A 21,945-nucleotide genomic window follows, 5' to 3' on the forward strand; every position below is an offset into this window, starting at 1 on the left:
GGACAAGTAAAGCACAGACGTGTTTTTTATTCTCTCGTTTTCTCTACGCTCAGCGAACATCTTAGTGCCATTTAAAGGTTTTATTCACCCAAAGTGCTGCAGGCTGAAAATATTCCAGTTTAAATCATTGAAACGGGCAAAGACACTGAAGATTCTTTATGATTTAACATTCAAACTTCACTTTATTGAACTCTTTACCTGCTGGATGAAGAGACTCGTCCTCCGTCACTCTGAGCTCCAACAGCTGAAGATGTCTGACTGACACTTCTGGACACTTTAGTGTTTTACTGCATCAGACACACACACACACACACACACACACACACACACACACACACACAGACAGACACACACACACACACGTGAGGATGGTGGGGTCGTGTGAAGCGTTTTCCTGTTTGTGTTTCTGCTGCAGACCACCTGCTCACCATCAGCTATTAATGAAGAATTTATTAAATCTTCTTTAATATCAGCTGCATGAAGTTTGTGTCTCAGTAAACTGTGAGAGGGCAGTTTGTTTTTTTAACGTCAAAAAATTAAAAACACACCGAAGAACATTAAAACTTCTGAACCCAAACAGATAACAGGTAAACATGTGATTCAAGCTGTTTTTATGTTCAACATGAAGGCAGAGCAGAGAGCAGCAGCTCGTCTCATTTTCTCTGACAGATCCACACAGTGTTTCAGTCTGATTCCTCACTGTCAGTCTGCATCTGGCAACAGCTGCTCAGTTCAACAACAACAACAACACGAAGACGAGCTCCGAATGTTTCATCGTCCAGCTGCTGATAAACTGTCCTCTCACTGGGCAGAGTCTCTGTCTCCATCAGTGTCCAGCTAGGACACAGTTCAGCCAGTCACATGTCAGACCACAGGATGGCCTTGCTGCCTTTCTCCACACTGGCCACGTACGCTCCTGAAGGGGACCAGGACACCGAATTGATGGCAGAGCTGCAGACAGCAATAACAACAGATGAAGTCTGTGTTGGGTTCTGTGGATTATCTGACTGATAGGAGGGAGATAAACTGATACAGAGCTGATGTTGTGCTGTTTACAGCTGAAAAGTTAGAGAAAAGAGGTCTGGTTTCAGAGGAAAACACTTCATACCAAAAACTGCTGTTTTATTTACGGCTTTTAAAACTTATGAACTCAGGTTACACTACACCTGCAAAGCAGTGAAGTTTAGTTTAAACAGACACCATCAATGAGCACCGTGCTTTAGGCTGCCTTTATGTTCACTAGCAGTGACTTGTGTTACTATCACACATCAACTGAGAATCGGAATAAATCAGTTTAAATTACTCACCATTCACTAACACTATACATTAATCAACCAAGTTATTCAATTAATCCACTGATTGTTTAGTCTATTGAAAAAAAAATACCAAGAAGCAGAAATGAAACAACAACAACAACAACGTTGAATTTAAACAACTAAATGTTTTAGAATTAGACATTCAAGGTTCAAGCTCAGAAACTCAGCTGAATGGATTTGGATCTTTAGCCGCTCTGAACATACCTGGGTGTCTTTTTCCTTTGTTTCAGCGATTCAGTTATAGCTGAACATTTTTATGTATTTGGACTGAAGCGTATAGAGTTTCCTATAGAGTTTCCTGACCTTGTCTGACGTTTACTAATCATCATGTGAACTCTTTATGAAGGTTCATTAACTTTCTGACTGATAAAACAGTTGTGTATGTATTGAACTGGCTGACTGTTTTCGGATCAGTTTGTTTCTTACTTGTGGTTTCGGTCCAGAGTTCTGTCAACTTTCCCTGTCAGGACATTCCAGACGTACAGAGCTCCATCAGCTGATCCTCCAGTCACGTAGCTACCGTCCGGACTGAAAATAGACAGGACAGGCGCCTGAGGAGTTCAGCTTCAAACTCCACAGTCAATATTTAAATCCAGGTAGATAGTTTTGTTAGAAAGTTCAAGTCTCATTTTGAAGAAACAAATGTGTTTTGACAAAGTTATGAACCTACCTGAAGGTGACTCTGGTCCAGTCAGCTCCACACTTGAAGCCCTGAGCACTGAAAACACAAACACACACAGTTAGTACACTTGGACCACACCAGAGGGCTGTACTATGAAGCAATATCAGCATACCTAGGATATCTTTTCATTATTTGGCTTCACAGAACAAGACAACCACAATCTCGCTAAGTGGTCACACAATGGTGGTTATCAACTCGGGGAGTCAGATTAATTATATCTGAGTCTCAGACTGAGCACGTTTCCCTGCAAGAAGAACACAGAAGGACAACTGGGCATCGGTGACCTGAGAGGATCTACCCGTTGACACACAGACTCAGTGACAGGCCAGGATAACACACCTGAATGTCTGTCTGACAGCATTGGTGCGCAGATCGATGATCTTTATCAGGTCGTCTCTGGAGCAGGTGAGCAGCTCGGTTCGGTCATGGTTCAGGTCCAGAGACGTCACTCTGCCCAGCAGCTCCAGCTCTCGTACTATACTCTCCGCTCTGATTCATAACATGACACAACAACCCAACACAACACACCACACGAGACAGAGAGACAGAGAGAAAACACACTGTCAGTGCTGGGAAGATCTGCGTCAGCACTTGTTCAAAGGTCACAACAAGTTCATACTGTATGTACATCCCGACATTTCATCACTCGTCTAAAACCTGAAATCAATGCCAAGAAATTTTATTATTATTAGCAACTAATATCTCAAACACAGTTCATATTTAACTTTGTCCGATTCCACACATAATATCTTACATTCATTATCTATTTGTATTTAATGGATTATTTAGATTTTAGATTAAATAAATATTTATGAAATCTCAAAATTTGTTAACATTAATGACAAAATGAAATATAACATTCATCTCCTCGGAAAAATATTACATCATTGTTTAAATTTTCATACTTAACATGATGTCCAAACCCCAAATCTCACTGCTGAAAACCATGGGGTTGCAGTTGAAAGTTTTGGAAAAAGGCAAATAACTGGACCTTGACTTAAGATTTTAGTTTATTATTATTATTATACACAGTACAAAAACATGCATACACAAAAAGATTCTATAAATTAGTCAAGTTTAAACATGAAAGTAAAAAATGAAGACAATGAACCAAAATATTAGTTTATAGTTGTTAGTGAAAGTCCAAATTATCTACTGCTTTTAGCAGTTGGTTCTTCTCATTTCTAAGATTTAAAGAAGTGAATTTAAATTCATAATGCTTGTGTAGTGTTTTTGTAATCTTTATTTTCTGCAGAGAGCCGAAAAGTTTGTAGAAACACTCACCTGATATCCCAGAATCGAACTTTCTTATCAAAGTGTCCACTCATGACACACTGCTCCGTACAGACGATGTCGTTACAGCTGGAACCAGCAAACACCGTCTTCATACCTGCACAGGCGACACAGCAGGTCACCATCAGACTGAGCACCGTCAATAGGTGAGGTCACAGTGTGCCATGTTCACTCAAACTGCTTCTAGGCTGTTAATGTTTGTACTGCAGAGTCAGTGAGCAGACACACAATGATAGGACAGACTCAAACTTTTGCTCTATTTTGAGACAGAAACCAGTTTAAAAAAAAAAAAAAAAAAAACACAAAAACAAACAAACAAACAGTCAGACAAACTGACCAATCACGTACAGACTTTGCTGCGGAGATCCCACAGTTTGAGCGTTCGGTCATAGCTCCCGGAGACGATCCGAGCGTTGTCCAATAGGAAACGAGCCGACAGCACCTTCCCACTGTGACCTGTCAAGGTGTGCTGTAGGAGGCACACACACAAAGTTGTTTAGTGAATTTTGATGTGAGCAGATGTGTTGTTTTGTATGTGACACTGTCCTACGTCCAAAACAAGAACCCACGGGACTCTGACTGAACACCATCAAAAGGCGAAAGGTGGTAAATCAGTGAGGTCACAGTTTACTGCATAAAATGACTCCTAACAGTAAAATCATGTCAGCAAAGCTGATAGACTGTTAGTAAAATGTACAAACACAGACTGAAACTGCTCTGCACAAATAAAGAAAAAAAAAAAAAAAAAAAAAATCTTGTTTCCTGTAATCTCTGAGGTAGTAATCCCTAAAATTTAAGACGTCAGTTATTAACTAGTTGTTTAATTCAGTCTAAATGTTCTCTCCTACTCATCTAAGTTGGTTTACTGATCATTGATAAGCTCTCCCACCTTATAATCAGAACTATTGATCATTAAGCCATCTAAAACCATTATTCTTGCCAATAGTCCCTCTCGATATTAAATCACATTATTGTTTTATCATATAAAACGTGTCCTATTTTGAGCTGTGTTTATAAATTTGGATTTAAACTTGTTCTGCCTCCTCACAAGTTCCTAAATTAGCAATCTGTGTATTTTGTAGTGAACATGGGTTAGAAAGTTTCTAACAATAATTCACCAAACAAAAACACATAAGGTGGCAAACAATATAAATTTAAACATTACTCTCACATATCAGGAGAGGTTTTGATGTATTTTGATCAGAATAATTTGAAGCAGACAGAAGCACAAAGATTAAATTTATTGTTTTTATTCTGTATCAAGCTTCAATCTTATGTGTGTTACATACTCTTTGCCGTTTATTTTATTTCAAATTTTTTGTTCTGAAATTCCCATGTTTCACATTGGATTAAATCTGTTTTTGGACAGGACCAGGATGTTTTGTGTATGTTTATGAATTTATTTTATCTGAGTGACAACACGCAGAAATGTAATACTCTTTACGTTAAAATGAGGAATGCTTTCTGTCCGACTGAGCATCAGAACTGCCTGATGGTGGATTTAACTTTACAGTCCGAAATAGAAAAACTGACGTTTCCATTCAGTCAGTCAGTTTATTGAACTCAGCTGTTTCCGTGGTCTCAGTAGCAGAGTGAGATCATCTCTCAGACCCCGCCCCCTCAGCCTGACGCTCCGTGCTGATTAGTTCTGTTGGATGTCGTCACACTGAGCCTATAGGATCTCTGTACAGACTCAATGTGATGTCACTTCCTGTCTGTCAGCAGCTCCTGAGACCACCACTGCACCACTAGAGCATGATGGTAGCAGAGAGCAGGTACTGCTGGGAGCCAAAATGGCAGCTGAGGGGGAGGAGCTAAGATTCAGACCTTTTACATCACATCACTGACCAGCAGCTGAACGATCACACACACTTCAGACGAGTCAATAATCACTAAGATCAATGATACATCTAAATGTTTCCGGCATCTGCTGTCAATCACAAAATGTTTACCGTCTGGTCCCGCTTCTCTCCGCTCAGAGGACTTCACTTTCTGACAAAAACTTTTTCTCTGAGAAGCCACAATTATTAACCAATCAATTAGTCGATTGGAAACAAAAAATGTTTTACAGCTATTTAGATAATTAAATATTTTAGTAATTTTTCAGGCAATAAAATTGCAAAATATTAAAAGGTTCTGCTGCTTTTCTTTGAATAAGCGACAGTTCTGAGAACAGGACTAAACTTCACTTTGTGACGCACCAACTGTATCTGTCCAGCCGCTGGACCAACCACAGGTGAAGTAGTTCAGCTCCCTTTGGACGAGGTTATGTTCATAACGCTTGGTTAAACAGCATTTTAAAAAAACTGATAAACTTTCAGTTATATATATAGCTGATAAACTTTTAATCCTCCAGGTTCAAGTAGAATTACCGCCTCTTGGTTGTATGCCTCCGTCAACCAGTCAAGTCGCAGTTTACATCCATGTCTGTCCAGACTTATATAATATATGTAGGGAAGACTATGAAGGAATTTAATTAAAAATTTATTAAGTGTATTTCATCATAATTAATGTATAAATGCTTGCGTTATGGCCAAAACGTGTTTTGTGAGGTTACAGTGACCTTGACCTTTGACCACCAAAATCTAATCAGTCCATTCTTGAGTCCAAAGTGACGTTTGTGCCAGTTATGATAAAATTCCTTCAAAGGCATTCCTGATGCATCACATTCACGAGAAGGGATGGACAGATGGACAATCCGAAAACAAAGTCTGGCCACGGCTGTCGCTGGCATGAAGGCATAAAAAGCAAATATATATCACAAACATTACACACTACCTGGACATGTCACAGGAAGGAAAATGTTCAGGGTTTAATCATGATGCAGTGTGAAGTCAGCTGTTCAGACTCACCCTCAGTCTGTAGTCATCTACAGTCCAGATCCGACTGGCAAAGTCATTAGAGGCAGCCAGCAGGTACGAACCCTGCAGACACACAGATGCACAACAACATATTAAACCAGCAGGCAAAAACTTCACAGAGACAATGATAAAATAAAACTTAAAAAAAACAGGATTAAACAGTGAAACCACTTTGTGATGCAGCCGCAGACTTACAGCGCTGTCAAACTCAATGCTGGTGATTCCTGCGTTACTGCCGGTCAGAGCTCCTTTAGGCTCACAACGACCTAAACATAAAACATACACAGAAACGAAAGGAAAAATAATCACAGGTTAAAGAAAACTGTTGTTAAGAGGCATGAGGACAACCTGAGACAGATTCTTTGAAAATATGATGATATGGCTCAGGGGCAGAAGACACTGAATATAACCATCCAGTTAAATGTTTCGATTATGTACTTTTTAACTAACACTGACCATAACAGCTGAACATAACAGATCTCAAAACTGCAACATAATGAACTTACTACACACACAGTGACAGAGTCGTGAACTGTTAGAAAAGTCTCAGCAGGAATGTAAAGACACAGAATATACAAGTGTATATTTTAGTCAATGTTGCTGGATTTTCATTTGTTTAAATGTTCTGAATGTACATTTACATGGAGGGATTAAATTATGATATACTGTTAAGTTTATGTACATGATTATGTAATTGATGGCATTTCGGCAGCATTTATTTATTTAAAATATGAATAATGATGACGCCCCTGTAAGTGGTGCAGGTTTTTTATGATTCTAGCTCAACTGTTTTGCACATGTAGGCCTAAAAATATAGATGTGTCATGTTTTTGCCAAGGAAAATCCTTGGTCCAGCTTTATAATGTGGCCTTACACAGTTTTATATTCAAGGAAACAAGAGTGTTGTTCAATTAATGGATGTAAAAGAAATTTAAGTTCCCAGGATGAATTCTGAGACGCTGGTATTCATCTGATGTACCCGAATCATCCAGAACTGAATCAAAACAATTCTGGACTCTGAATCAAATTGAAAGATCAGTGCCAATACTTAGCCCTACTAACTCAAAAGGTGTACTACGCAGGATTTGTCGGCAGTTGCTGATTGTAACAGAGAGGGATAGAGAGGAAGACAGGGAGGAGAGAGAGAGGCAGTGGTCGAGCGGGAGCGGCATTAGCGAGAGCAAAGCAGTGAATTAGAAATAGTTATTTTCTGTTTGATTTTACAACGGTTACATTCTACAGCACAAATAAAACACACCCATACCGCCACACAGCCCTGTGGGAAGGTGCCACATTGCCGATTTTGTGTGAATGCAGCCGAAGCGCATGCTTCTTCATGTGTGCTGTGGTCTCTCTGCGTGCGTGCGTGCCAGCCCCGACCGCGGTCAAACAGACACACAGACCTACAGCTCTTTATACATCCATGACACAGAATGAGAGCAGAGGAGAGAGATGGAGACAGCGAGGTAACCTGGTCGCTACGTTTGTAATAGAGTCCTGCCCTCACAACCTGTGCGCTGTTATTGACTGAACAAAGCAAAATAAGAAGAAAAAAGATGAAAATACAGGCAAGAATGCAGGGTCTCACTGAAGATATATATACACTGCGGCGGTGTATTTAAGTGAGGATTGAGAGGGTCTGCATTTTTATGCATCTATATACGTTTTTTGTTTTGTTTTTTTTGGAAAATCCTGCATAGTGTACCTTTAACAAGGTGAGTCCCAGTAAGTTCTGAAAAACTCACTGCTGCAGTCCTGAAGGCACTCAGACACAGTAACCAGAAACATGTCACATGACTGTCACTGCCAGTTTCAAGGAAAAAACACTGGTGTCCAGGACATTAGGTCCACCAGCTCAAACTGAGTGAGTCTAATCCAACAGTCCTTTAATAAATACTCCTTCATGAAGGTTCTAATGTTCAGTTTGCAAATACACAGTTTCAGGCAGGTACTTATTCACCTGGAGCAACATGGATGAGGATGAAGTTTGTGATGCCGTTGAAGTGGATTCTGTTACACTGGTGTTTCTAAGGTTTAGTCCAGCCTCCTTTACGTCAATGAGGGAGAATATATGAGAGACAGACTGTACACTGTGCTGTAATTTTCTCAAGGACTTTCTGCAATGTGAGCAGACCTCGCTAGTTTCATGGTGACCTCACCTGCAACAACCTCCCACAGCTTCACCCTGCGGTCCATCCCTCCTGTAGCCAGCAGACGGGAGCCGGGGCTGAACCTGACCGCGTTAACCTCACCGTCATGGGCTTCCTGAACGTGCGCGCGCACACACACGCACACACACACACACACACACGCACACACACACACACACACACACACACACACACACACACACACACACACGCGCATACACACACACACACACACACACACACACACACACACACACACACACACACACACACACACACACACACACACACACACAGGGTTTAACAATGAGCCAGTATTAATAACATCCCAGCAAACAAATTCTCTCTTTTGGTTGGTCTCAGGTTGAAAACTTCAGATCAGCTCCCTCCTCCTCCTCAGCCTGACGCTCCGTGCTGATTAGTTCTGTTGGATGTCGTCACACTGAGCCTATAGGATCTTGGTACAGACTCAAACTGCGATATCACTTCCTTTATGTCAGCAGCTCCTGGGGCCAACATTGCATCACTAGAGCATAATGGGAGCAGAGAGCAGAGACTGCTGGGAGCCAGAGGGCAGCAGGAGAGGATTGTGGGTAATCAGACCTTTTACTGTTCATCACTGACCTTTGAGGTAAATAACTTGATATTTTCTAATAAATCCACAGGGGTCTGTGTAAGACCAGGTCCTCTATCAGCTGGGAAACAGCACATGATTAAAGAGACAGAAAAAACGTCACATCACAGTTTAAAAACTTTCAGCACCAATAACAAAAGTGCACCATCTGTTGATCTGCCGTCTCTGGGTGTAAAGCCACTTTTATGGGATTTAAGGTTTTGTTTGAGAGGAACAGTTGAGGTGTGTGTCCGCTGACATATAATGAGAGGAAATATCAGTTAAAGCTAGGAATGTCCCTGAACAGAGTCCTTTGGTATGCATTTAATATGCTCAAATTATTGATCTGAATCAAAGTTTAACTGAAGAATGTTGATTTGAATCTGTCCTGAGATCAGCTGATGGTTTATTAGTCTCACTCTACTACAGAAACATTCTGGTTGTACAGTGGTTTTATGAGTGGAGGGTCTACCTTCAAAGAAGATCTTTGGTTGAGTACAGACACAGACCGACAGACAAGTTTCATTTTGTCCTGTCGTCAAGTTACTAACAGATTAACATTAATTAGTGATAGCCAATATGATAAACACAGCAGAGCAAAGAGAGGCATCAGAGAGAAGTAAAGAAAGTCAGCACAGTAAAGTTAAGAAAGGCAGCAGAGTACAGAGAGGATGACATTCTGATCCGTCCTTCGTGTAGCTGACAGCGATCCTTAGGATGGATTCAGGACATCTCCGGTTAATGTATAAGTGTTGGACGAGGTTGTGTGTCAGTGGAGGTGTGGGCACTGAAAGGTTTTGCAGTAGCAGCAGGTCTGTCAGAACCAAAACCAGTACTGAGATTTAACAACCCAACACCAGCAAGGACTGAGACAAAGTCCATGTGTGTTGAAGGAGGTGAAGAGGAATTATGACACCACTGACGAGTCACACAACAATATTGATCAGAAAACAAGTCTGCTTATTTTTTCAGGGATCAATAAATCAGGTGTTTCCCAGCTGATCATTCTGAACTGGTCTCCCAGTCAAACCCTTACAACTGTACCACTGGTGAAGGACATGAGGTACTTACAAACACATGCAGGGCTGTGGTTGGGACTCGAACTTCTGCACACACTCCTGATGGAGCCTCATGGTTTTCAGGTGAAGTGCTGAAAGAGTTAGCAGTTCGACGCCTGCTGAGAGAGAGATCACAGTCACCAACAGTTTAATAACACCATGTGGTTAGATTTAGACTCAAGAGGCTGTGATTTCAGGCCTGAAGTTTGTGCTGACAAATGCTCTGTCACAACAACGTCAAGGAAAACAATGGTCTGAATTAACATCGGCTGTCAAATCTGATGTGAGTGTCAGTCAACTATCACATCTCTCCCTCTAAAGAGTTTTGGTGTGATGACAAACTGTTCATAAATGACTAAATACTTGTGCGTATCACAGGGTCTGATTAAAGATGTGTCAGTTAACACTATCTAGTCTTTGTCAGGTGTTACTTTGATTACTTTTACACGCAGAACTTTTATGTGCACACAAACGACCGTGAGCATCCTAAGGTACAATTTTCAGTGAATGATTCACATAGCATAAACAGAAATTTATTTTCAGTGAGGGCTGCTGAGCATTCATGGACATGCTTACAAATGCTTTTAATATACAACAATAAAATACCATCACATTTAGAAATACGCTTTCTAACTTTAAACTGAATGTTGCCTGTAAGTAATGAGCATTAACAATATTTTCCAATTTTCTGTGGGATATTTAAACCTGCTGCAACAAGCTGACCAGATCAAAACTACCAATTCTAACAGATCAAGAAATCATAGTTAGTGTTGTTTTATTCAGATTATTGTAGATGTGTCCAGTTTAAAATACTGGACATTCTGTCTGTACAGACTGCATATAATCATATCTGCCACTACTGAGCAACCCCCCTGTGCTTTAAAACTATTTTAACATCATTACACTGAAGCTTAATATAATGTTAAGCTTCAGTGTAGCTATTTCACACAGCAAAGATCGTTTATCCAATGAGTGAGTTGATTGTTAAACCATCATTTAGTAACTACATTGATCATAAGACATGCCAGGATGTCTTTCAGCTCAGCAGGTGACTGAACTTGTTTTCCTTTTCTATCCTGAGACAAACAACTCAGTCATAATCATGTGGGGACGTGTAAGGAAATTTACTTATTCGTAGCTACATTATTATTATGAATTCTGGTTGACCGTAAAGAGAAGTGTGTAATGACTATCGAAATCTGCTTGGCACAGGAAAACGTAACTTTTAAGGCCAAATCTAAAAACAACTTTGCTGGTGGAGAGAAGTTCCAGATAAATCCTCCTTCAGAGTTTTTTTGAAATTCAGGGGACAAACAGTCACAGCTTTTTTGTATCAATTGCTATCAGTGCCAACAGTATCTGACTTTATAATGTAAATTTTAAAATTTAATGTGGTCTGTAGTTGAATTTTATTAAATGAAATCTGCACACACCAGTCTTAATTTGTATACCAGAGTAACTGATTTAATTGTGATTTTATGAAGAAGTCAAAACCTAAGCTATAAGGTTCACTGATTAACTTTTTGAGCCCTCAAACACATCTCGCAGTATTGATTAAGTGAACAGAGCTGCTCATGTGTCATCATGTTTAAATCACTGCAATGAAAACTTTGAAATGTGGTGAAAAGCTCAGAAAGCTACTAAAAGGACTTCAGGGGTAATTTATCTGCCATTCAGTTTGTCAAATTCAGACTCTCAGACACTTCACCCAGAGAAAAACTACAAACAGATTCTAACTTCAGTTCAGATAGAACATGGGAACAATATGAAGTATTATATGCCACACACTGTTAGAAAGCTGAATGTAATTTCTAATAACTCAGTTTAAACCTACATTAATTGTTTCACCACTTGTTTTCAGCAGAACAAGCTGTAAACAACATCTGAGAGCTGAGAAAAATATCTGGCTCTTCAGCTGTTAATCTTACACTTTCAGAATTTTAAATTTCACATTAAGTGGCTGCTAGCACAGATGTCTGTCTGCACTCCTACAGGTGATAAGATTAAATAACTGAGGACAGAAACCATCCAACTGTGAGGATCAATAGCGTCACGAGAATCACATCACGTTATTAGGGGGTTAAATCAGGACAAAAGCCTCCACAAACTTTGTCTCTTTATCCAAACAGGAACAACAACACTAAACTACAGCCTCTTAAAATCAGATTATTGATTGCCAGGAACAATCCCTTCACTACAAACTTCACTGTGTGTTCACTGTGCCAGCAGATCAACCAACAAATCAACAGATACTTGTTCTGTTCAGGGGTGAATGAGTTGGAGTCTGTTTAACAAAGTAAACTGTTCACCTTAAGCCTCTGCTGTTTGCCAGTCACAGAGGGCTTACTGAAGAGTTTTAACACTGGGGAGGTCTTTACAACCTGAACAGACTGGAAACCGTCTGCAGATATATTTAGAGACCTTTATTGTTTGATTAAATTCATCACAGTGCTGTAATGCAGCTTTAAACAACAGCTTTACAACTTGGGTCTGACTGGTCAAGTTTCTTCTTCTTAGTGTTAAAAAATATATAATTTTTTTTTTTTTAATTTAAAAAAAAAAAACACACACACACCCACACACCCCAACTCTTTACATGTACGGATGGACACATGAGCATTGTGTCAAGACAGACTTGGAAAAAATGTGACCTCTGACTCCACCAACAGTCAGTCAGTGACCTGTCGATCAAAAACAGAGTGAACAGGTGAACACACAGGTGAACACACACAGTCCTTCACCTGGAGTGTGGTGGGAGGAGTCCAGGCTGAACACACTCAGACACTCTGCAGACAGACACAGACACAGACAGACAGGAAAATAGACAGGTGGTCAATCAAAACATGGACAGTCCAGACCCCCCTGCGACCCGGACAGACCAGCGCAGGTAGATTGACACAGAACCAATGACTTTATAGCTACATACCCAAATATGTTGGAGATAGAGTCCAGCAGACCACCAGGAGGAGGCTGAGAGATTTTCTTACTACAGAAACATAAAAATGAACTTGGTCAGTCAGAGAGTATCAAGGGTGCACTGTGACGCCTTGAAAATGTTTACTGTCAAAGAAAACGGAGAAAAACTGAAAACCTGAGACATCTGCGGAGCTGCCACCAGAGAAAGTTTTTGCATTTTCACTTGAAAAAGTACTTAAATGGTAAATCAATTGATTCTCTGGATGAATTGATTCATCTAATCCTTTCAGCTTTTCTTTTAAATTATTCTGATGGCTGAAATTTATGTGTAAAAAACTCAATGAACTCTGGTTATCTCTGTGTGAGGACACTAAATGGGTTTAATGAAAAAATTAAAAATCTTTAAAAAATTAATTATATAAAATTAATCTGTTAAAATTAATAAATTAAAAGAACAGGAGCAGTTTTTGTGTCTAGTGTCTCCCAGTTTGCCCAGTAGTTGAAGGACTGGTACTCGTCTCACCTGGGAGTTCTGCTGAGCGGTCTGTTCGGTGAGGTCTCTCCTCCCCCCTTCCCTCCATCTTCAGCCAGAACCTCAATGTCGTCATCCCTGAGGAGCAAAACACTGCGTTAGTACTGACTCACCTCTCAGACACCTGTGGAATAAAACAGAAGCTAAAGGTTTAATCAACTGACGGGTCGATGGGCAGAGGTTCTTTGGCAGCATCTGCCAGCTCCTTCTGCAGTTTGGCCTGTCTGCGTCTGAAACAAACATCAGAGAGATCAGGCAGAGGATCACAGGATGAGCCCATCAGAGTCCTCTTCCTCTTCCTCCTCCTCCTCCATCTACCTGCTGTCCTTCTCGTTCTCAGCGTTCAGCCTGTTGGCCTCCTGAGCTTTCTCTGCCATCCATCGAGACACAAGCTCCTGGTTGTCCTCTGTGGTTTTCCTCAGTTTCTCCTCCAGAGCAGAGAACGTGATCTGCAGGGCGTCGTACTCGTCCTTCAGGGTCTGGTTTGCCCTCTCCAAGTCCTTCAAAGACACAGGAAGACCAGCACCACCGTAAGTGTAGAGTCCATAAAAACCTAAACCTGACTGGGAGTGATGCTTTGACTTGCTTGATAGAGTCTAATAGAATAACATTACACATTGCTGATTGGTTCTGTTGATCCTATAGGATCTCTGCACAGAATCACACTGTGATGTCAATTCCTATCTGTTAGCAGCTCCTGGGACCACCACTGCACCAATAGAGCATGATGGGAGCAAAGAAAAGGGGCTGCTGGGAGCCATGGGGCAGCAGGAGAGGATTGTGGGTAATCAGACCATTTACTGTTCATCACCTCTCATCGCTGACCTTCATTACCCACTTTCGTCACGTCTCTAAACACTGACCTTTATCGATGACCTTTATCACGTCTCTAAACACTGACCTTTATTACGTCTCTAAAGAGATTAAAGCCAATGGTTTTTTTTTCTTATAGTTCATTTAAACTCAGCAGTGAGAGATGGTTGCCGAGTCTGAGAGGCCCTAATAAGGTCATCTTCACTTAATCCAGTTTTCTGGTGTGTCATGAACATTACAGCCTTAGGGGACGCTAACATGGCTTTAGAATGTTGGTCTTGTTAATACAAGACAAACTAACTGCATTCTCTACATATGTTTAATCCTCTCTCTTAGATTGGAGGTCTCATGGAACATAATTTTATTTGGCATTAAGACGAGATAGATTTTATGTGAAACATGCAAAAAAATTTTGACTTGAAGCTCTGCAGATCTGAAACTGGTTTATGTATACATCTATAGTTCCCAAACACAAAGACAAATTTTATTCACAGTAAATATCCTGACCATTTTACATATTGTACATGTGTGTTAATCATGTACCCCAACACTTTTCTGTGAATTTTAACACTGTTTTGTTCTGAAAGATGGAAGATTAACTGACAAATCATGATGCGAATATTCAAGAGAATAATTTTGATTATCACTTTGGGGCAAATATTGTTCATGTAAATGTTGATTTAAAAGAAAATTAAACCTTTAGATGCACTCTGGCATCAGTCTGATGTTGAGCAGATTCCAGATCAGGTGAACAGACTAGCCCTCCACCTGCCTCATCTACTTCAGTTAGTTTCATAAAAATAAAAAACTTTTGAATTCTTGCATTTCCCAGAATGCTTTGGGCAGCCCCTAGACAAGTGGAGGTCTGTTTTTACCTCAAGAATCCTTCAGGCATGTGATTAGTCCAGGTGATATATTCCTACCTGCAGGTAATTCTTAAGCTCCCGACAGTCTCCCTCCAGGTTGGCAATTTGCTGCTGATACTCCAACATCCTGAAAATACATACAATAAAAAAAAGGAGTTTTTATTAAACAATAAACATTATTTATGTTCCTGAGCGAGATCACCTGCTGCGAGTAAACCGACCTCATACAGACAGATCAGGTATCACATATACAAACAGATACAAATATTGTGTGCCTATAGATACTGACTTGGCCTCATTGCTCTGGATCTCTTTGTCTTTTTGTTGAATCTGGTTGTTCAGCTCAATCACACTCTGAGCCAGCTGCAGGACAAAAAACAGAAACACAGTCAGTAACAACAATTCACATGTTTCCAGGACCTTCCAGGACCATGACCCATTACTTCCATGATGTGGAACTTCTTCACCAGCTTTCTGCAAATTAGAAATGTGGAAAACAGCATAAATAAAATTCAGAAGTGTAGGCGACGTTGATTGAATGATTGAGTTTAGTTTCAGCACAAACAATAGTAAGCAGGATCACTGTTTCCTAAAACATCTGAAAAAGTGAGAGAAAGTGAAGGATTTCCTTCCAAAATTAAACCTCGAGCACGTGGAATTCAACCATCAGTAAGTCAGGAACCTTAATCACATCATCACAAATGAGAGTTTCTTCTTAGGGGCAATTGGTGATCGTTAAACTGACAGGAAACCAGATCATCTCTGACAGGAAAGAGAAGTTCTTAAAAAATAAGAATCACTGAAGAGGTTTATTTGCAAAATTCATTCAACTATTATATCATAATATATATCATATAATATATATCATATCCTATATACACCAACAACAGTGTTTCTGTAGTGTAGACTTTTGAAAATCTTTTTAATACCACACAGAACGTAATTTAATAACTTTAAACCAGTAGGGAAAATAAGACTTACAATTATTTATTAAGTACATTAATTTAGTGACATTTATATGACAGTTCTATATTGTCAGAACTTCCCAGCTGTATATAACAATAATTCCAAGTAATATAATCGATCAATTAACATGACCAGGTCCCAGATAAGCAGCAGAAATGGATGGATGGATCAATCAGTGAAAAATACTTTAAACTGATTGAAATTTTCTGTAAAATCTTGACCTGTCCACTGTGAGCTGAAGATCTTCCAGTGTAGTGCAGCAGCAGTAGTCAAGTCAAGTTATTTTTTATTCATATAGTGCCACATCATAACAAAAGTTCTCTCAGGAGACTTTTCATATAGGGCAGGTCTAGACCATACTCTTACTCTAATATTATTTACAGAAACCCAACATTGCCCATGAGCAAAAAACTCCCTTTAACAGGTTTTCTATTAAAGGGAGTTTTTTTGCTCATGAGCAATGTTGGGTTTCTGTAAATAATATTATTATTATTATAATAAAGAGTACAACCCTCCTGTCTTCTCAAGTGAGCTAGTCTGTAACATAACTGTATATGTCACACCTGTCCGTGATGCAGAAAACATTGGGAACCTCTGCTGTAACGTCCTGTAACATGTAGTGCAGTGTGTCCCCTCACGTACCGGTACAGGTTTATACCTGTATTCATAAAGAGTACAGGTATAAAACTGTTAAAGCGAGCGAGCGAGCAAGAGAGCGCACAAGGAAAGAACATAGCAGAATGCATGTTCCACTTTAAGATCAATAAAAATAATAAATAATAATAATATTATCATCATCATCATCAACACTAATAATAATAGTATCATTAATAAGACTATTAAGTAGTGATAAGTAGTAGTAATAAGCATTGACAGTGTTTGCTGCAGGTCTGATGGCTCTAACTAAAATGCCGCAAAAAAGGGACTGATCAGCCTCCTGCAGCGCTAATTATATCTGATGTGACCGTTTAAAGCAGGAAGGAAAAATATTCAAGATTTCTTCAAAAAGACTTTTTAAAACCTTCTAAAAAAGGCCTTTTCGAAGGAAGTGAATTCAATGCTTTTTAAGGCTTTAAGCTCTGCAGATAAATTCACTGGTCAGTGGTTGAGAAACCATATTAAGCCTTATTACTGTTTAAGAATTAGTTTGTTTTCAGCAGTTTTACAGGAAACTCCACTGTTGAGAAATCTGGTCTGTGTGTTGTAACACTGAAACATACCAGCCCCTCTGGTTAGAAACTGCAGAGTCCGGACACAGAGAGGGGAGGGAATGTTTTCACTACTGCAACACCCACTCAGACAGAGCTGGAACTGGACTAAATAGACTAAACCGTGTTTCATTAGGACAGGTGCTGTTGATGAGATCACTTCCTGTTTGTAGTGAAGGTGACTGACCTCCCCTCGCTTCTTGTGTAGCTCCGTCAGCTCCTCCTGGTGTTTAATTCTCATCTGAGCCATTTCCTGCTGCAGAGCGTCGCTGCGACTTGAGTCTGCACCCAAACTGAAACACAGGACAGGGACACATGAGGGGACACACTGCACTACATGTTACAGGACCTTACAGCAGAGGTTCCCAATGTTTTCTGCCCTCACGGACAGGTTTGACATATACAGTTATTTTACAGACTAACTGACAGGGAGGAGACAGGAGGGTCTTAATTGCTAAATGTATTATTTATTATTATTGTTCGTTATTTTTAATTATTATTATTATTATTAATAATAATAATAATAATAATAATATCGTTATTATTATTGGATAATATGATTCCCTACAACCTGTACCCGTTAAACAGATCAGAAGATAAAGTTAGACGGGACCCAATGGTCGTGCTGCTCACATCTATGTTCATAAATCATGTGATATCTTTATCATCCCAACAGACTAACAATCCTCTACACAAGGTTAGAAAATAAAGGATTGAGAGAGGAAAGGAGAAATAACGAGTATAAAAACTTAAATAAACAGAAACCAGACCTAAATTTCGTTTGCTAAGTCTCCTTGTGGTTACTGACTAAATAAAAAAAAATACAGACATGGCTCTCAGTAGGTAGAGTCTTGTCACTGATTCATTTCCTGCTGATTGGTTAAATACATACTAATGGCCAAGTTTAGTTAAAAATCGCTAAAGAAACATGCAGAGCAGACTGCAGCAGGTTCAAGGTAATAATCAAAATAACCTAACAATAATAACCAAAAAAATTGGAATAATAATTCCGTAAATATTATTCAATTTTTTTGTGAATCCAATCATTTCCTCGATACCCGGTACCAGTCTGTATCCCTGGAGGCTGGAAAGGTCACACACAGGTGATGTAGAAGAGAACAGACAAGGGGCAGGGGAGTCCATTATTGTCTATGTGGACACTTAAAAGAGTCCTGTCTGTCTCTTGTACCCCGAGCTCAAATTTAGAGTGGTGATTATAAAAGTCTGTCCTGCAGTAAACCACAAGAAACCTGCTGATGTCCTACCTGGCCTCATGTCCTCTCTGGACATCATATTTCTCGGTCTGGTATCTTTCTGACAGAACAGCCTGCAGGTCGGACTTCTCCAGCAGACGGTTATCTGAAACAAACAGAGCCCAATCGTTAATGTGTCAGTCCTAAGAGATCACACAGGAGTTGCTGCTAAACTACAGCTGTGTTGCTAACAGAGTTAAAGCACTAAGACTTTGAAGTATTCAGAGCTAAGACCAGTCTTACCAGCCACACACACACACACACACACACACACACACACACACACACACACACGTAGATATATCTATCTAGATCTAGATAGAGAGAGATAGATAGAGATATATAGATAGATAGAGATAGATAGATACAAACAAACACACACACACACACACACACACACACACACACACACACACACACACACTTCACCCATAACATTAAAACCAGTAACTGGTGCATGAGACTGCATGTGACAGTGATGGACTCACACTGGTGGATGATCTCCTCGAAGGCCTGTCTCTGCACTTGGTCTCTGAGCTTCAGCTGCTCTGAGATGTGTCTTTTCCATGTGCACTCCACCCGCCGCTCCGCCATCACCACCTGAGACACACACACACACACGTTTCTCTAAGGTGACAACACATAAATAGTCAAAACTGCAGTTTGTACTACCGCTGAACTGTAGTTCAGTGTTCCTAATATTTTGTCCACCCCATTTAGATCAATGAGGGTAGACAAAATATTACAAACCCGTCTGAGTATGTCACAGTACAGGCTCCGTAATGATGAGTCAATACCTATTTAAAAGTCTTAACACAAACTGAACAATATAACCTTCATGGAGGAGGATTTATTACAGGACTGTGGATTAGACTGACTCAGTTACAGCTGGGTGGACCTGACAAACTGGTCAGTAGTTTTCTTGTTGTCCACATCAAGAAGGGACATGTTGGATTAGGAATAAAAATCACAATTTTGGAGCAGAAGAGTATGAAGATTCTGGAAATATTGTACGTTCAAAACATAAGGAAGTTGTTTATAATTTGCCTTTTTAAAATTGTATTGCTGCAACAATTTCTGTACACTTCTGTGACGGGAAACAAGAATCAATATTTATTTTTATTCACTCTACATTGTTTTTTCTCAAATGATCTTTAGACTTCAGTCTTTTAGATATTCCCAGTGTTTACAACAGAAATCTGTAGTCTGTTTTTATGGCCTGGATCATCCTCCTCTTGGATCCTAGAGCAAGCAAACTCACCTGGTACTTTAATAAATTATAGATTATCTTTTTAATCTGGCTTTTAGTTTGGGGTATTCCACTTTATTAAATTTTAGTACCTGGTATTTATATAATTTTTACCAGTTGGTTCCACTGGTATTTATCATATTGTTATCAGCCGTTTACTTTACTTTATTTTCTGCATGAAAGGTGCTATACAACTAAATTATTTATTTATTTATTTATTTGAATTAATCCTGAATAGAGAGTGGAGGGTGAGAGGAAATGAAAACAAACAGACATGGGAATGACTTGCAATAAAATTCCATGGCTGGGCTCAAACCAGACAACCTTGTTTTCATACAAATTACCTTTATATCCAACTATTCTGCAACAGTAAATAAGTCTGAGTCTGCTGTCGTTCATAAATGTGTTGCTTTATTAAAATAATTGTTATCTCCGAGCAGAATCCAGCAAGAGTTTACATTTGTCACCACAACGTCACTGGGAAAATAATATAGTGATGTATGACCCCATAAGTGTGTTGCCAACACAACATCCCCGTGGGGCAAGTTGTGTTACCTCAGTCAATAATAGTAAATACAGAAAGAAACAACAATCAGTAAACACAAACAAACACAAATAATCTCCTCAGTTTTTGGAACAAAGGGAGGATTTACCCATCTGCAGGTGCTCAGGCTACAGTTAACAGATTAAACAGTGAGAGAGACGCACCACTGACTGTCATTCTTCTTATTAACTCACACTCAATAGTATAGACAACTGACTTATTGGTTTAGTCATTTTAAATTAAAAAAAAGAAAAAAAAAGTGTTGTTTCGAGCCTCTAAAATCTTTATCATAAATCCGAGGTAAGTGAACATGTTTTGACTCTTGGACAAAATCAGACATGAAGACGCAAGAGAAGTAATTTACAGACACGACAGTCATCTGATTAATAATCTGCGGATTACTGATTATAATTTACATTATCGATTAATAATGTATACCAAATTTAAACCTCGACACTGAGTGTTTCCGCAAGTAAAAAAAATGTTCCCACTGTTCAGACTGATGGAAGTCAAGGTAACGCAGGTGAGTAACCCTGTTGATGAAGGACAGGTAAAACCACGAGGCAAATAAAAACATCTCCAGCCACAGTGATGTCAGCAGCTGTTGGTTTATATTAGCATTATCTGCTAAAGGAAACACGACACAGGCAGGAAGAGCCCGGGCTAACGGGCTAACAGGCTAACGGGCTAACGGGCTAACGGGCTAACGGGCTAACGGAACACGCTCATTCTGATTCAGTCCTGCCTACTTTAACTCTGTTAAAGCTGAATCATTATGTCGGCTGCTCCGTGTCTCCGTGTCGAGGCTCCGGTGAGATGTTACCGGGACACAAACACCCGTGACTCAACATGTTAGCATGCTAACGGAGAGGTTGGTTGCGGAGCTTTAAAGGAGATTTTAAAAAACTTACGACACCTAACGGAGCACCGGGCTGTGGTTCGTTTCCTCTGATTCCTCTCCGTTAAACTCGGTGCTGCTGTTTCGGTATTGTCAGTGTTATACAGTTCCTTTTGTCTCGTTAACCGACATCAGCTTCCTCTGCTAACTCGCTCCAACTCAGCGCCATCTTGACTCCGACGGCCCATTTCCGGGAGGGTTGCACGAAAATACGGTCGGGCTTAAATAGGAGCCAGGATTTTTTTTTTCTTCTCTGTTTAAATGTCAGTATCTAAAATTGAAATCTACATTTAAAGTCAGAATTTTTTTTGGAGGTTGTAGTTTTTTTTACAGGTATTTTTATTCCGATGTTTTACTGCTGAAACATGATGCCTTGTTTTCTTTATTCTTTTCATCAGCCTCTTAATGAGCGACTCTCTGTTGGATAAAAACTTTGAACTTTATATTTATAAAAATATATAACAACTTTATATGGAACCAGATAGGGTACAAGGGACAACTTGGTTTAATGTCTTCAAATCACGACAGTCAAAATTTAAGTCATGAGGCCAGATTCCCCCTTCACGGTGCCAAGAAATTGTGGAATAGCCATCAAAAGAATTAGCAGAATTTCCTGGTTATTTATTATTTTCACAATTTCACTATTTTAACTGGTGTGTTCTGGTTGTTAATGCCCTCTGAAGAAGATAGAGTAAAGAGTAAACTAAGTGATATGTGTTGTGTCAAT

The 21,945-nt window shown here is 39.6% G+C and overlaps 1 protein-coding gene and 2 non-coding genes across 6 annotated transcripts; all 3 read right to left on the reverse strand.

The window, feature by feature from the left end:
* Positions 1 to 7: 7 nt before the first annotated feature.
* Positions 8 to 21,426, reverse strand: atg16l1 (ATG16 autophagy related 16-like 1 (S. cerevisiae)). 4 transcript variants are annotated; one of them, XM_040129965.1, is made up of 21 exons: positions 21,237 to 21,426; positions 19,016 to 19,127; positions 18,540 to 18,633; positions 17,462 to 17,567; positions 15,390 to 15,463; positions 15,158 to 15,227; positions 13,740 to 13,921; positions 13,586 to 13,651; positions 13,413 to 13,499; positions 12,900 to 12,959; positions 12,715 to 12,759; positions 9,987 to 10,089; positions 8,312 to 8,417; positions 6,348 to 6,418; positions 6,144 to 6,215; positions 3,640 to 3,760; positions 3,283 to 3,388; positions 2,338 to 2,487; positions 1,987 to 2,034; positions 1,743 to 1,844; positions 8 to 951 (listed from the first exon to the last, which is right to left on the reverse strand). In XM_040129965.1, the coding sequence occupies exons 2-21, from the start codon at positions 19,119 to 19,121 to the stop codon at positions 858 to 860; spliced, it is 1,863 nt and encodes a 620-aa protein (XP_039985899.1). In that variant the 5' UTR covers positions 19,122 to 19,127; positions 21,237 to 21,426; the 3' UTR covers positions 8 to 857. The 4 variants fall into 4 exon arrangements, with proteins under 4 accessions (XP_039985899.1, XP_039985898.1, XP_039985901.1 ...); XM_040129964.1 differs by having other exon boundaries at positions 21,232 to 21,426; XM_040129967.1 differs by lacking the exon at positions 12,715 to 12,759 and having other exon boundaries at positions 21,232 to 21,426.
* On the reverse strand, positions 4,869 to 5,140 carry LOC120792612. Its single transcript, XR_005707873.1, has one exon.
* On the reverse strand, positions 8,658 to 8,927 carry LOC120792611. The gene has a single exon (XR_005707872.1).
* Positions 21,427 to 21,945: the final 519 nt, after the last annotated feature.

This window comes from Xiphias gladius, chromosome 7 (assembly GCF_016859285.1).
Source record: "Xiphias gladius isolate SHS-SW01 ecotype Sanya breed wild chromosome 7, ASM1685928v1, whole genome shotgun sequence".
Lineage (NCBI taxonomy): Eukaryota > Metazoa > Chordata > Actinopteri > Istiophoriformes > Xiphiidae > Xiphias > Xiphias gladius.